This window comes from Quercus lobata, chromosome 5 (genome assembly GCF_001633185.2).
Source record: "Quercus lobata isolate SW786 chromosome 5, ValleyOak3.0 Primary Assembly, whole genome shotgun sequence".
Taxonomy (NCBI): Eukaryota; Viridiplantae; Streptophyta; class Magnoliopsida; order Fagales; family Fagaceae; genus Quercus; species Quercus lobata.
Window position 1 is genome coordinate 28,387,183 of NC_044908.1, and position 15,607 is coordinate 28,402,789.

Here is a 15,607-nt window from a genome sequence, read left to right on the forward strand (position 1 = left end):
ATGACCTCAGCCCTGGCCTAGGGTAGTGAGGGACCTACCGAGGAAGCAAGTTGTGAGGATTTAGAGAAAATTTTTGTTGGCTCCGACCCAGAAAGATTTTTTCAGGTCGGCTCAGAACTACCGCCCCAAGAGAAGGAAACACTAATTGACTTCCTCAGACAGAATGTGGACGTGTTTGCATGGGATGCCTACGAGGCTCCGGGGGTCGATCCAGATTTCATTTGCCACCACCTTAATGTTAGCCTGGCCGTAACACCTAAGAAGTAGCCTCCTCGGCGACCGTCGAAAGAGCATGCAAAGGCAATGAGAGAGGAGGTTATAAAATTGAAGAAAGCAGGAGCTATCAAGGAGGTATTCTACCCCGAATGGCTGGCCAACACAGTCGTGGTGAAGAAGAAAAGTAGGAAATGGCGGGTCTGCGTGGACTTCACAGACCTGAACAAGGCCTGCCCGAAGGATCCTTTCCTTGTGCCGCGGATAGACCGATTGGTGAATTCAACTGTGGGACACCCTCAAATGAGTGTTTTGGACGCCTTCCAAGGCTACCATCAGATACCCCTGGCCGTCGAGGACCAAGAAAAAATGGCTTTTGTCACTCCCGTCGGAAACTTCCATTACAAGGTAATGCCCTTTGGCTTGAAGAATGCCGGGTCGACCTACCAGAGGTTGATGACCAGGATGTTTGAACTATAGATGGGTAAGAGCATGGAAGTCTATATAGACGACATGGTGGTGAAGAGCAAGTTAGTGCCCAACCACGTCAGGGACCTCGGCGATGTCTTTGGAATTCTGAGAACGTACAGGCTGCGCCTAAACGCGTCCAAGTGTTCATTCGGGATGGAGTCAGCGAAATTCTTAGGTTACATGGTGACCCATAGAGGCATTGAAGTCAGCCCCGACCAAATTAGAGCTATCCATAGCCTGCAGCCTCCTCGAAACCCCAAAGAGGTCCAAAAACTCACTGGCATGATTGCCGCCTTAAACCGTTTCATCTCTCGCTCGGCGGACAGGTACAGGCCTTTCTTCCTCTTATTAAACATGTGGAAAGGCTTCGAGTGGACTGAGGAGTGTGCCTTAGCCTTCTAGCAGCTTAAGGAATACCTGGCTCAGCCACCAATCATGTCCAGTCTTGAAGCCGACGAGGTGCTATTCGCCTATATTGCGATAGCCCCTCACGCGGTGAGTTTAGTGTTGATCCGAGAAGACAATGGCACACAACGGCTCGTCTACTACGTAAGCAAATCATTGCACGAGGTAGAGATCCGTTACCTCCCTTTCGAAAAGGCCGTCTTGGCAATTGTGCAAGTCACGCGAAAGCTCCCCCATTACTTCCAGGCACATACCATTGTTGTAGTGACCCAACTTCTGCTCAGATCAATACTTCGAAGCACCGACTACACAAGCAAAATAGCAAAGTAGGGGACGATTCTGGGCGCCTTCGACATTAGGTACATGCCTCATACCGCTGTGAAGGGCCAGGTTCTCGTGAATCTAATAGCTGAGTTTGTAGAACCCACACCAGAAGGAGGAGGAAAGCCACTAAACCCAGATCGGAATCTGATCGGCATAGTCTCTCAGCAAAAGCCCCCTTGTTGGAAAGCACACGTTGACGGTGCGGCCAACCAAAAGGGCTCAGGAGTGGGGCTCGTCCTGGTTTCCCCCGAGGGGATTACCATCGAAAAATCGTTGAAGCTGGGCTTCTCCGCCACGAATAACGAAGCGGAGTATGAGGCATTATTGGAAGGAATGTCAATGATCTAGAAACTAGGTGGAAAATCCTTAAACATGTTCTCGGACTCAAGACTTGTCGTGGGACAAGTAAATGGAGTATTGCAGGTGAGGGATGAAAGAATACAAGAGTACCTAGTCCAAGTCAAGCGCTTGCAGGCGCATTTCGATCACTTCAATCTAGTGCACGTGTCCAGGAGCGGGAACACCCATGCTGACTCTCTTGCAACGCTCGCCACCTCCTCGGCTCAACCACTTCCTTGGGTTATTCTCGTGGAAGATCTATACAGCCCAACGATGGCGAGAACCGACTTAGTACGGGTTCACAACATCAAGGCAGGGCCTAGCTGGATGGATCCTCTAGTACTATTCTTAAAGCACGACACCTTACCAGAAGATAAAAACGAGGCCGACAAGATTAGAAGAAAGGCTTCTCGATTCTGGCTGTCCGAGGACTCCAAACTGTATAAGCGCTCATTCTCAGGACTGTACTTACTATGCGTGCACCCAGATGCCACTGAACTTATCCTAGAGGAATTACACAAAGGAATTTGTGAAAGTCATATGGGGGGTAGGTCCCTGTCCCATAGGGCCATAACGCAAGGTTATTGGTGGCTGAGCATGCAGAGAGAGGCACAAGAATATGTGAAGAAGTGCGACCAGTGCCAAAAGTTCGCCCTGAATATACATCAGTCAGGCGGAACCCTTAATCTGCTATCCAGCCCTTGGCCATTCACGCAGTGGGGCCTAGACATCCTAGGACCATTTCCTAAAGCAGTGAGGAAAAAAAGATTTCTTCTTGTCGGCACGAATTACTTCACAAAATGGGTCGAAGCTGAGCCGCTGGCAAACATTAGAGACGTTGACACCAAGAAGTTTGTTTGGAAAAATATCGTCACCAGGTTTGGAATCCCTCATACCCTGATCTCGGACAACGGTCTCCAATTTGATAGTAAAGCTTTTAGAAGATATTGTAGCGAGTTGGGAATTGCCAATAAGTACTCCACACCGGCTTACCCGTAAGGGAATGGGTAGGCTGAAGCCATCAATAAAACCATAGTAAATGGGTTGAAAAAGAGGTTAGATGAAGCGAAGCGAAGGTGGCTAGAAGAACTGCCTCATGTCTTGTGGACGTACTGCACCACGCCACGCAGGTCCACAGGGGAAACACCCTTTTCGATGACCTATGGGGCTGAGGCTGTTATTCCTCTAGAGATAAATTTCCTAACACAGAAGACCAGCTCATTCTGCCCCAATTCCAATAACGGACTGCTGGAAAAGAGCTTAGACCTCATCGAAGAAAGAAGGGAGAGTGCAATGGTCCAACTTGCCTACTACCAACAAAAGCTCAAGCAAGGTTACGATGCCAAGGTAAAGCGAAGGCCCCTGGCACTTGGGGATCTAGTATTGAGGAAGGTCCTGGGCATTGCAAGAAATCCCGCGTGGGAAAAACTCGGACCAAATTAGGAGGGCCCATATCGTATCACCTCTGTGGCCGACATAGGGCTTACTTTTTAGAAGATTTGGATGAACTTGTAGTGCCACGCCCTTGGAATGTAAATAACCTGAAAAGGTACTATTATTAATGAAAGTTGCAATTCTTGGCGCCACGCTACTATGCAACTTCTTCTAAGGGTTAAATAGAATCTAAGTCCTGCCTGGCTCCTCGGACCACAGGATTGGGGGAAATTAACCAAAATACAATTTCTTCTAAGTGTTAAACAGAACCTAAGTCTTGCCTGGTTTCTCAGACCACAGGCTTGGGGGAAATTAACTACTACGCAACTTCATCTAAGTGTTAAACAGAACCTAAGTCCTGTCTGGCTCCTCAGACCGCAGGCTTGGGGGAAATTAACTATTGCGCAACTTCATCTAAGTGTTAAACAGAACTTAAGTCCTGCCTGGATCCTCGGACCACAAGCTTGGGGGAAATTAACTAGAATGCAACTTCTTCTAAGGGTTAAACAGAATCTAAGTCCTGCCTGGCTCCGCGGACCACAGGCTTGGGAGAAATTAATTAGAATGCAACTTCTTCTAAGAGGTAAACAGAACCTAAGCCCTGCCTGGTTCCTCGGACCATTGGCTTGGGGGAAATTAACCAGAGTACAGTTTTATCTAGGTGTTAACTATCATTTTTCTCAAACATTCATTAATGCTTAACCATGTTACTTAAATTTTGAATAACGTTTGGCTCTTAGCAGTTAGTAGCATAACAGAAACTCATTCAAAACAAAGGCAGAAAAAGAAGCAGTGAGACAAGATTCAAAGGAGTAATAATATCATTCATTAAACTCCAAAATGGGTTCTCTTACAAATGTTGTCAAAATAAGGAGATAAAGGATAAAAGAGGATAACTACAAGTAAAGTCCTACACTAATGCCCTAGGCTTTATCCAAGGCAGAACCCTTTGCAGGGACCTCTGTTTCAGATTGATCACCTCCTACCTTAGGCTCGGGGACGGCCTCCTTGGCTTGCGCAACAACGTCCCTTATTGTGAGGGTGTCCTTAGGCAACTTGTCCTTTGCAAGTGACTGCACCTCCTCGGCTTCAGGTACCAGGGAATCCGAAGTGGCGACCTTAGCAGAGACGGGCTCCTCAGGAGGAAGCGAACCCGGAATCTCGCGAATATCTTGAGGAAAGAAGATATTTTCAATCTTCCTGAGGTCGGAGTCCGCAGAAACTGCCGCCCGGTCCAAGGCCACCCCTCAAGACATAGTGATGTAGTCCCTACATACTGTAGCCACCTCCTCGATCAGCCTGGCCTGGGTATCCGCCATTCTGCGTTCATAGGAGGCTGCCACCGCAGCCTCAGTCGCCTCCCTGGCCAGGTGGGCCGCCTCTTTTGCCTTTGATAGCTCGGCCTTAAGGTCTGAGACCATCTGGCTCTCGGTGGCGAGGTTTATTTCGGACATATGAAGCTGTTTGCGCATGTCCTCAGCCTGCTGGGTGGTGGTCTTAAGCTCGGCCTCGGCGCTGTCGCGGGCCTTCAGTGCATCCTTTACTTCCTTATTTAGGCGATACTTTTCCAGCCTGAGGGCGCCAGTAGCCTTCTCCGCAGTGATGCAAGACTGAACCTCAGTGTGCAGGTCCTCGCGAGCCTTCTTGGCCCACTCCTCAGCTACAAAAATTTGCTGAGTGACTTGCGTGGGAGTAACGGAAAATTGATTAAAAGAAAATAATAGACAGATAGGTGCAGAATAAAGAAACTGAATAAGGAAGAGTCTTGGCTTACCATGGCCATGTCTCTCTTCAGCAACATAAAGAGATCTGGTTATCGAGTAGCCCGGAGCCCCTCCATGTCACGAGGCAGGAGAAGGGGCTGCTGCAAGGCCTCAACCAGATAAGACGCCTGTCCTCATTAGGACTCCCACAAAGTTGCGTCCCACAAGATAGGGGCGCCATCCAACTCTAGGCGTGGGGACCAGGTCCGCTGCTCCCTCCTCATAGCCACCTCGTCTCAGCTATCAATGGATTTTGTTCTTTTTTCCTTGGGCTCTTTGCCCTTCTTCTGTTGCTTGGCCTTCTCAGGGCCGACCTCACCCTCCTCCAGCTCTTCCACAGGTCTCTTCCGCCTTAAATTGGGAAGACGTTATAGCGCTGGGTCAGTTGTGGGGGGAAGAGAAGGAGGAAGTTTGGATGTAGCCTGCTCCTTGGGGGCATCCCTAGAAGACTACCCCTTATTTATATTGGACAGGAGGCCCCTGAGACTAATCCTCGGCTTCAAGTCCATGTCTTCTTCTTCGACCTCTTGGCTAGTGTCAACTTGTACAATTACCAAGCCAAGAGTGGGAGCCGCCGAGGAACGATCTATGTTCGAGTCGGAGTCCGAGAGCTCTACAGACCTGGCGGATACCTCTCCCTCCTCGGCGAAGCGGAATTGGTCAATTTGATCCTCAAGAGATGAGTGTGAGGAATCAACTCCTTCTCCTAGGACAATTGCCTGGGGAAGAACGCGCTGAGCAGGCAATTGGACGGGAGGTAAGTCTCTCCGAGCAAGAAAACCTGGTTTAGAGACGTCGATGCGAGCTAATCAGGGACTTTCAACCCTGATGGCTTGACTAGCGTCCATTAGAGCGCGCGAAAGGGGCTTGTAGTCCAAGATTAGAGGAGCAGCACGCAATTGCCCATCCTCACTCACAAAAATTTCGAACCTTAGGAGGAAGTTGAGAGCCTGGACGTTGACCAAACTTAGCCGAGGAGTTGTTCATTCTTTGTTTGCAAAGTCGAAAGGAAGGGTTACGTTAGTCCGAGGAGGCAAATAATCAAAGCTAAAACTGAAATAAGGAGAAGAAGACTCGAGACTAAGATCCCCACCAAGGGGTCTGATCCTACAGTGCCCCACCTGGTGTTCCCGCCCTAACTGGGCAGTGAAGACCGCCGTGCCATGCTCCGTAGACGATTAAAAGGTCGTCCTTCAAGCCTTTGTTGGACTTGGGAAGACAGGATATCAGTCTTACCTCGTCAGACCTGGATTTCAAGTAATACGACTCATTGAGGCTATGACATTCATATAGATGAACTACGTCGTGCCATGAGAGGCCGAGGTTCATTTGTTCGTTCAGAGCGTCTATGCACCCCAGAATTTTGAACATGTTCGCGGCGCACTGGTGGGGGGCCAACCTATGAGCGTGCAGATAATCCCTAGTTATTCTCCCCATAAGGATCGTCATTCCTCCCTCTATGAAGGCTATCATCGGAATGGCAACCTACCCCGTCTTTCTCTTGGTTAAGACCTCGTCCAAGGAGCAGTATTCTAGACCTACTCCTGGCGGGATACGGTATTTGGCCCTGAAACCTTCCATACCGGCCGAAGAGTCTACTAGTTTCTCAAGCTTACCCATCCCACTAACCCTAGGCGACGCGAAGAATGTTTACTTAAGGAAGAAAGCCGGGAAAGGCAACGGAAGGGAAATGAGCACTTATGGGAGTGAAGATCCTAAATCTCTTGAGCTTGTGAAGAACTCGCCGGGAATCTTCAAGGGAGTGTCTGTGGAGTTTTGAACACTTTGCAAAAGAAGGTGATGGAGTGCTCTAGGACGCTTGAGTGTTTTTTCAAAAAATGGGAGTAAGTTCCCTTGGAAATCTTATATACAGGGGAGAAACTGAACGAGCTTACTCCCGCCCAGAGAAATGGGAAAAATATCAGCCGTTGATCAGGCGCCCCACCGTTGGATTAGAAGGACATAAAGTCGCCTAACACAATAATTAGCGCCTCATGGGTTACGAAACGCCATCAGTAGTAATGAGGCACGTGGGGTTGTACCTCCACACGTGTAAGACAAGGATTTACAATAAGTGACCCCATAAGTGTCAAAATCCCGCCTTTTCTCCTCGGATAAGAGGGAAAGAATCGGAATTTTGAGGGGCTATTGTAAGGGTAAAGTCCCTAGATCAAACAATGGGCCTTGGGCCCCGTATAGAATTCGATCACGTTCGAGGAGAAGGTGTGGGTGCCAAAAGGGCTCTCGACCCAATTCTTATGGGCCTAGACTTGTTTAAAAGGCAGTCCGAGGAGAAATGTCTCCTCGGACGTACCAAGTATGGCTTAAACATGCACCCTACCAACAGTAAAGAATCACTCCAACGAGTATTAGTAGCAGGGATGAGTCCCACAAGCCTGTGAGAGGGAAGAGAGTATAGGATGTCAAGGGAGAGACCACAACTACCATATTAAATGCATGACAGCTACTTTTCTGGCCGCATTAATGTGGAAAGGAATGGCGAACAGTGTTACCTTGGCTACTACAACTCACAGAAAAATGGGGGAGATATTCGATGGGACGGACACTCAAGTGAAGGTCTAGATAATCAACAGGTGTAAGGATCTGATGACTTCAAGGGGGCTATATAAGAGAAGGGAGTCCCCATGAAGAGAAGGACTGGAAAAAAGGAGGAACATAGAAGAAGAAGAGAAAGACCATAACCTTTGTACATAGACAAGGATACACCTCATACGTCTCCTCGGACCATATACCTAATGGACATGAAGGAGATTTTCTTACTTTTGATTGTTGTATGGCCCAAAGTTAACTAGCACACACTTCGTTAGGGCCCAGTTCTGTAACCCACTCTCTACAAATTCATTGTCTAGGGCTCTTTGGGACAAAACCCCATAACGGTTGGGCCCAGGCCCCGAATCGAGACCCTACAATATGTATTTATTAATTTGTAATAATTGAAAGCACTAATGTTTATTTTAAACAGTCCTTGATTATTATAACTAGTGTGTAGCTTCGTGCATATACACGAATGCAATTAAAAATAATCACAATTATATGGTTTAAATCTATATATATAATAATAAGTAAAGCAGAGAGAAGATCCAATTTAATTTCAAATTAAAAATCAATTAAAGTCTAATTTTGCACCACATGTCTCATCTAATCTAAATTTTAGAATTTTGTACCAAGTGAGTTAATTTAGTGTAAAAATTAAATTTCAATTAGAGCTTAATTTTGCGCCATGTGTCTCATCTAATCTAAATTTTTAAATTTTTTGTGCCAAATTAGTTAATTTAGTGTAGAAAACGAGGAGTCCAATATAATAAACCATAAAAAACATAATCATATAACTAAAAAAAAAAAAATCAAATTTATAAGTCATCTAGATATATATATATATATATATTAATAGTTAAAACTTAGAGACAGTTGAATTAGAATTTGAAATTATAATCCAATTATGCACATGTCTAAATTTATGTAACGAGTACACCATAATTATCCACTTAAGCATGTGTCATGTGTCTACTTAAGTTTTTTAATCTGTGTCAAGTAAGTTAATGAGTACAAAATACTAAGAATCTAATATTAATAAATTATAAATTTTTTTTAGAAAAAAAAAAAAAAACAATTACATGTGAAAAAAAAAACCACATGTTTCTCAAAAAATAAATAAAATAAAAATCACTACACATTCTATCTTATTAAAAATTAGAAAAAAAAATGATCATAAGTAGTATTAAATTTGGGTAAGAATTTATGTGACTAATTATATTTACTTTAAAAAATAATTTGACTAATTATCTATATTTTATTATAAAAATTGTGCTTAGTTTTAAATGTATCTATACGTATGCATGAATGCACGTGTTACATGTTTTTTAAAAAAAATAAATAATAATTTGACTAATTATTTATATTTTTATAATAAAAATTTTGTTTAATTGTAAATGCATCCATGCATTTGCATGTAGTTACATGCTAGTTATATATAGTATTAGCTTACACTTTATATATATATATATATATATTTAAAAGCTTACATTTTTTTAAACCATACATTTCTAAAATTTGTAATAGTTTCTCATATTATATATGTGTATATATATATATATATATATATATATATATATATTAGTATTTAATTGGTTTTAGACTCTTTGATTTATGCACTCAATAATTAACTTGCCACAAAAATTAAAAACTTAGATGGATACGTGACAGAAAATTGGACTCCAATTGAAATCCAATATAGTATCTAATTAGATTTGAACTCTTTAAAATTAAAAATTCACTTGACACAAAATTAAAAATTAAATAGGACATATGGCGCAAAATTGAGAATGTAATTAAAATTTAATTGAATTTTCTGTAAGTTTTGGCTATATATATATATATATATATATATATATATTATGTTTTAGTTATTATTATAACTAGGCAAATTTGTATAGGGAACTAAACATTCACATTGGTAGGCAAACAATAAGTGGAGCTTGATTTTAACAAAAATGTCTGAATGATGACAAAATCACTATCATTGTAACCATAACTTTGGTATATACACTATTTTGAGAAGATCGGCCTTTTTTTTTTTTTTTTTTTTTTTTTTTAAATAAGTATTTTGAGAAGATCAGCCTTAAGGTTTAGCTTCCGTCTTACAAGATATTGTCTCTATTAAGTCCGTTAAAATCAAACATGTCTCTATTAAGTCCGTTAAAATCAAACATACTTCTAAATTAGATTATAGCCAAGAATGTAGAAGTAAAACTGGATGCAAAAGTTGTGGTGGAGTGAGGTGTCTGATCCTTCTCTTGTGAACATTGCTCATTCTACTCTCATTTTGGATTGCAAGAACTTACTGGGACTATGATTCCAAGAGTAAAGATTAAGCATTGCTTCAGGGAAGCTAACCAGTGTGCAAATCGTCTTGCAACAGTTGTAGATTTTATGCTTTTTGATGTTCCTCCTTTGTATATTAAGTTTTTGTTGTATTTTGATTGTATGGGCAGATTCTCTGAGAGGATTTGCCTTATTTCCTTTTAGTTGTTCTAATATAACAGCGTTTATTAGCACCCAAAAAAAAAAATTCAAAAAATATTTAAAGATGGTGAAAGTGATTTTGTATCATCAACATATCCAACAAGACCAAAGTCCAGTTTAATTTATTAAAAGTCACTGCAACATGTTACCCAAAAGCGGTGAGAAAATAGGTTGTAAAGGATTTTTTTTTTTTTGATGAGAAGGTTGTAGAGGATTCTAAATGTACAATAAAAGCATTGCAACTATTATGGTTGTAAAGGATTTTAAATGTAGAATTATATATATATATATATATATATATATATCAGTAAACTGTATCAGATATAACTACAAAATAATTTAAATAATAAATTAATTACTACTCATTCTTGTATATGCGTTAATGCTCATTCTTGAACCTGACTTCTTGTTGAGTAGCAATGCGATAATTTCTCCTCACCAAAGAAGTCCAATTTAAGTTCTTAATGTCCGTACTATTTAATAATGAATGAGTACCACAATAAATTCCTGAAAATAGCATTTGTGACATAGTTTTATTAAAAAGAAACTTATACGAAAAAAAAAAAAAAAAAAGGATCTGTGGGAGGGAGAGGGAGTTGGTGACTTACAAAAAGTTCAAATAAAAAGGGTTTGGTTCCTCAGAGCCACCATTTGGTTTCTCACTGAGAGTCCTCACTCACCATCTCAGAGTTATCTTGTGTGCTTGAATTCCCAAACGGTCATACTCTCTTAGTCTTAGGGTGTGGTATGTGAGTAGAGCTACCTTTTCCACTAGCTCCATTCTCATCATCACGACTTGGCTTAGTTTTGATATCCTCTTCAAAATGATCGACACCCTCATTATAAGGAATAATGCTGCTGCTGCACTCACTCTGACCCATGCTTTGTTTCAGATCTTCCATTTCTTCCTCGCACACCACATGGGCCCCGCATTTCTTTATCTCCATCATGCTTGGATCCTCGGATTTGAATTCAATCTCAAGTAGGCAGCTGGATCCATTAGCAATTTGAAGAAATTCTTTTTGGAAGAAGCCTTGTAAATAATTAGGGAGCAAATACACGAACCAACAATGATCCGATTCAACCGTATCAAACTCTTTCGAAACACTTACAAATGGATAACTACTGAAGTAATTTCCATTGGCTTTAAAGTAACACGTAAGGTGAAGGTTATAACTAAGATGGTTAGGTGGACGATGCTGGTGCGGTCCAAAAACAGCGCAGAGAGCAATTCCTCTAAGTTGTTTAAATAAATATGAAAGTACTTCCAGATTTACTGAAGCCCCCACACTTTGATGCCTAAACCAGTTCGGAACTTCACTTCCAGGAATAACAACATCAAATCTTACTTTTTTAGTTGATTCTCGATAGCACGATTCCTGAAACATAAAAACCAACCAAGATCTTTAAAGAAAGAGAGAAAGAGAGAGAGAGAGAGAGGGAGAGAGAGAGAGAAACCTGAAAATATTCTCTTAGCATTGTAGTGAACAAGTCACAGCGGCCTTGATTGTCAACCAATTGGAAACAATTGAGAAGATAGAAATAATTTTGTGAATTATCTTTTATTTTAAATGGTAGTAAAGATTCCAGTGAGGTACATCCATTTGCCTGAACATCTATGTGAGCACTTGATCCAGGTGCCGGCAACAATTGAAGGCTCTTGCAATTCTCCACCCAAAATTCTCTCAAATTAGATAGTTGATTAATGCTTTCTGGAATGAAAACAAAATCATTTCCACTTAGATCTAATTTTTGTAATGAGGACAAACAACCAATATCACTAGGGATTGCTTGAAGATTGCAGTTCCTTATATTCAATGTAGTTAATGAAAACAAACCTGATACAGAAGGCAATACCAAGCCCATGAGATCTGGAGTTTTTGTCATTAACAGAAAATTAAGTGGCTTCTTCCATGACCATGATTCAGATGACAGCCCATTACATCCTTGGAAAGATAGTACTTTGAGATTTTTTAAGCAAAAGATGGAGGAAGGTGGCTCTCTTATAGCAATTCCACTCACATCTAGTTCCTCTAAGCCTTCTAGATTCCCCAAATTCATTGGCATATTGTCAAGATTTAAGCAACCATATAGAGTGAGAGTTTTTAGAGATGTCAAACTACAAATGACTCCAGGAAAACTTGAAAGATTTTTGCAGTTTGTTAGATCCAATTTGATAAGCCCGGTTAACTGCTCCATTGATAATGGTAGATCTCTTATACTAGTACAACTCATGTCTAGTTCCTTTAGGCCTTTAAGATTTCCCAAATTCTCTTGCATTTTGTAAAGTTTTGAGCAACCAGATAGAGTGAGAGTATTTAGAGATGTCAAACTATAAATAACTCTCGGAAGACTTGAAAGGTTTTTACAATTTGTTAGATCCAATTTGATAAGCCCAGTTAATTGCTCCATTGTTGCTGGTAGATCTTCAATAGCAGTCCCATCCAAATAAAGTTTTAACAAACAGGACATATCTCCTACAATTTCTGGAAACTTCTTCAGCTTTGAACAACTTGAAAGAATAAAAATTTCAAGAGATTCCAAACTGATCTTGCACGGAAGGCTTTTAAGACATTTGCAATTATTCAAATCCAACAAAATAAGATGTTTGAGATCTCCAAGGGATGCGTGAATCATAGACAATTTTGTGCATCCTTTGAGAATCAGCTTCTCAAGATTTGGGACTCTAGCAAAATCCAGAGTCATGATCAACTCTCTAGAATCTCTAAGGTCAATGATTCTTAGCCACTCTAAACTCTGTTAGCATTGAAAAACAATTAAAAAGAGAAAATTAAACCCTTATGAACATAATTGATTCTTAAAAAAAAAAAAAAAAAAAAAAAACCACATTTTGCATGAGTGAAAATCTTACCCAAACTCCCTCCCATAGTTGTTTGATGTGGCTATGAGGCATTATGAGTTCAACAAGTTTGTTGGGATGGAAATTTCTTGGCATGAATTTTAAAGGATATCCAAGCCAATTCATAAGACGTAACTCACTTGAAAGAAAATTGAGGCCTTCAGGAAGGTGCACATTACCAATTTTAAGCAACCTTAGGTTCCTCATCTTTGAAAAGGCTTCAAAATTGACTTTAACATTATCCTCTTTATTTGGAGATGAGTTGAGGAAGATGCCTTCAACATTTTTTGTTCCCTAGTACCCAACAACAAAAAGTAAGCATATTAAAAGTTATTAAGAGAGAGAGAGAGAGAGAGAGAGAGATTAAAATCCTGCATAATCAACTTACTGAACTATTTATTAGTAGATGAAGGGCATCCTCCTTCAACCACAACCTACTACGTTCACCAGGCTCATTAGGAGATTCACAACGAACAATGTCCTTACCCAATTCTTGTAGTAAATCATGCATCCACAACATTCCATCAGCTGAGATGGTTATAAGAGATTTTTCTACAAGAACATCTACATCAATGTATGGCTTGTAATGGAGAGTTTGTAGTATATTTGCTACACGATATTTAGCCATTCCTTTGAAGAAACAAGCAATATCCAAAAATAGTTTTTGCTCTGTTATCTTTAGGCCATCGAAACTTATTTGGAGCACATCTAGGATTTTCCTTTCCGGACTTTCATTTAGTCTACCTAGTACAGATTCCCAAGCATCTAGATTTCTGCGAAACATGAAGGAGCCCAAAACTTCAAGTGCTAATGGAAGGCCTTGAGCATAACGTATAAATTTTTTAGATAGCACCTCGTAACCTTCTAAAGGATTGTCCTGCTTGAAGGCTTTCAGACTAAAAAGCTTAAGAGCTTCATCATTATTCAATATCTTAGCCTTGTATATTTTTTGTTTAGCCACTTCATGTCTAATTAACAAATGTTGATCCCTACTTATTATAATGATCATACTCCCTAGACCAAACCAACTTCGCTTGCCTGCTAAAGCTTTTAATTGTTCAGGTTGATCCACATCATCAAGAATGACAAGAACCCTTTTATGACATAATCTATTCCTTATCAAATTGATTCCCCACTGAACATCCCAAATATCAATATTTTTTTCAAACAAGATATCAGAAAGAAGTTGTTTCTGTAAAGTAACTAGACCACCATTTCCACTTTTTTCTCTAACATTTGCAAGAAAACTACTGCCAGCAAAATGATAACGGATTCTATCATATAGAACTTGTGCAATAGTTGTTTTACCGATTCCACCCATTCCCCAAATCCCTATAAAGAGAACATCATTCAACCCCATGCTTAAATATAAATTCTCCATTTCCTCCACACGAGATTGTATTCCAACAAGATCCTCATGAACACCTGAGTATGAATAATGCAAGTCACCAATTAATTTTCTGGCAATCTCCTCAATAATTGTTGACTCCTTCCTGCCAGGAATATAGAACAATAATTTTTTGTGTCAACAAGACAGAAGGCTCAACAAGTGTACTATTTTAGATTCGCTCATTATAGAAAATGAAATTCTAAGTTTCATAATATGAAAAAGATATAATCAATTGTGAAATTGGCAAAATAAATTTTGTACTACATATTTGGGATGCTGTAGAAAACATAAAATAGTAAGCCATTGTTTAAGAAGGACCAAAAAATATATATATCATCATTGGGTGGAAGTCATCTGTTTAGTGGTACCTTACCATCAAAACTAAAGTGCATGTATAGTGGTCCTGGTCAGGAAGAGTTGGAAGGTAGCTATTGCCTTTTAAATCTGCAATTAACAACTTTCAATATAACTTCAAAAAAGCGACATTTCAATTTTACATTATTCTTCATTTGTTGTAACTATTCTTCATTACAACTTGCATGTCATGTTATATTTTACCTTGACCATATATCTAATTCAAATTTTGGAATTCTTCGGGCTTTCATTGCTTGATATAGAATAAAATAGAAAAATAAAGAAAAGACGCCTGTGATCCCAAACGAATGTAGTTTAAATTATTGTTTCTGCAGAATGAATAGAAGTTCTTGTTTTCAAAGAAAGAAGCTTGCCTTCTCGGAAGTAGGAGGAGCCTTTGTGCAATTCCTGTACTTTCTGAGTGTAACTGGGAATGGAATGAAGTTTTATGATTGGGGTCAGTAACAAGGCATTCCTGAGGAGTCATATGGAGAACAGTGATTCATTAAGGATGTATTCTATGGCATGAACACTGGCATCTGGATTGGCCATTACTGTAAACTTATAACAGGTATATAGTAAGGTCCATGCCCCTCGCTGCACTTACACGGAAACAGAGATTCTAGTTGTGATTAGTGGAAAATGGTGTTAGGTTCTAAAGATTTAGATTTAAATATTTAGAATCATTGTTGTATTGTGTTGGCAAACCAAGAACAAAACATATTTAGTCTAGGTATTTAGGCAATGCTTAAAAGTGGTTGTTTCAAGGCTAAAGTCCAGTTGATTGCAGAAAAAAGGGAATATGGTCCTGCCTTGCTCAATCGATCGAGAATTAGGCTCGATCGATCGAAGATCGCAGGTCCAATTTTTTCTGCAGAATTTTAAACGGGCTCAAGCCCACAAAAACATTTAGAGTTTCTTCTAAACTTCTCTACATATAAAAAGAAAAATCCTAGCCATGTTTTGAAGACTTTTAGAAGACTTATGTGTTACTCTTTGTGATATTTGAGA

The 15,607-nt window shown here is 40.3% G+C and overlaps 1 protein-coding gene across 1 annotated transcript; it reads right to left on the reverse strand.

The window, feature by feature from the left end:
- Window positions 1-4,109: 4,109 nt before the first annotated feature.
- On the reverse strand, window positions 4,110-14,367 carry LOC115990284 (TMV resistance protein N-like). The gene is made up of 6 exons (XM_031114132.1): window positions 13,241-14,367; window positions 12,865-13,146; window positions 11,601-12,749; window positions 10,756-11,371; window positions 4,464-4,867; window positions 4,110-4,346 (listed from the first exon to the last, which is right to left on the reverse strand). The coding sequence occupies exons 1-6, from the start codon at window positions 14,231-14,233 to the stop codon at window positions 4,110-4,112; spliced, it is 3,681 nt and encodes a 1,226-aa protein (XP_030969992.1). The 5' UTR covers window positions 14,234-14,367.
- Between the last annotated feature and the right edge of the window lie 1,240 nt (window positions 14,368-15,607).

Excerpts from the sequence above, each read along its gene's own strand:
- LOC115990284 (XM_031114132.1), bottom strand. The coding sequence starts at position 14,233 with ATGGAGAATTTATATTTAAGCATGGGGTTGAATGATGTTCTCTTTATA. Across the intron at positions 13,147-13,240 it reads ATCTACTAATAAATAGTTCA|GGAACAAAAAATGTTGAAGG; the intron begins GTAAGTTGATTA and ends GTTGGGTACTAG. Across the intron at positions 4,868-10,755 it reads GAATGGAGCTAGTGGAAAAG|TCACTCAGCAAATTTTTGTA; the intron begins GTAGCTCTACTC and ends CTCCCACGCAAG.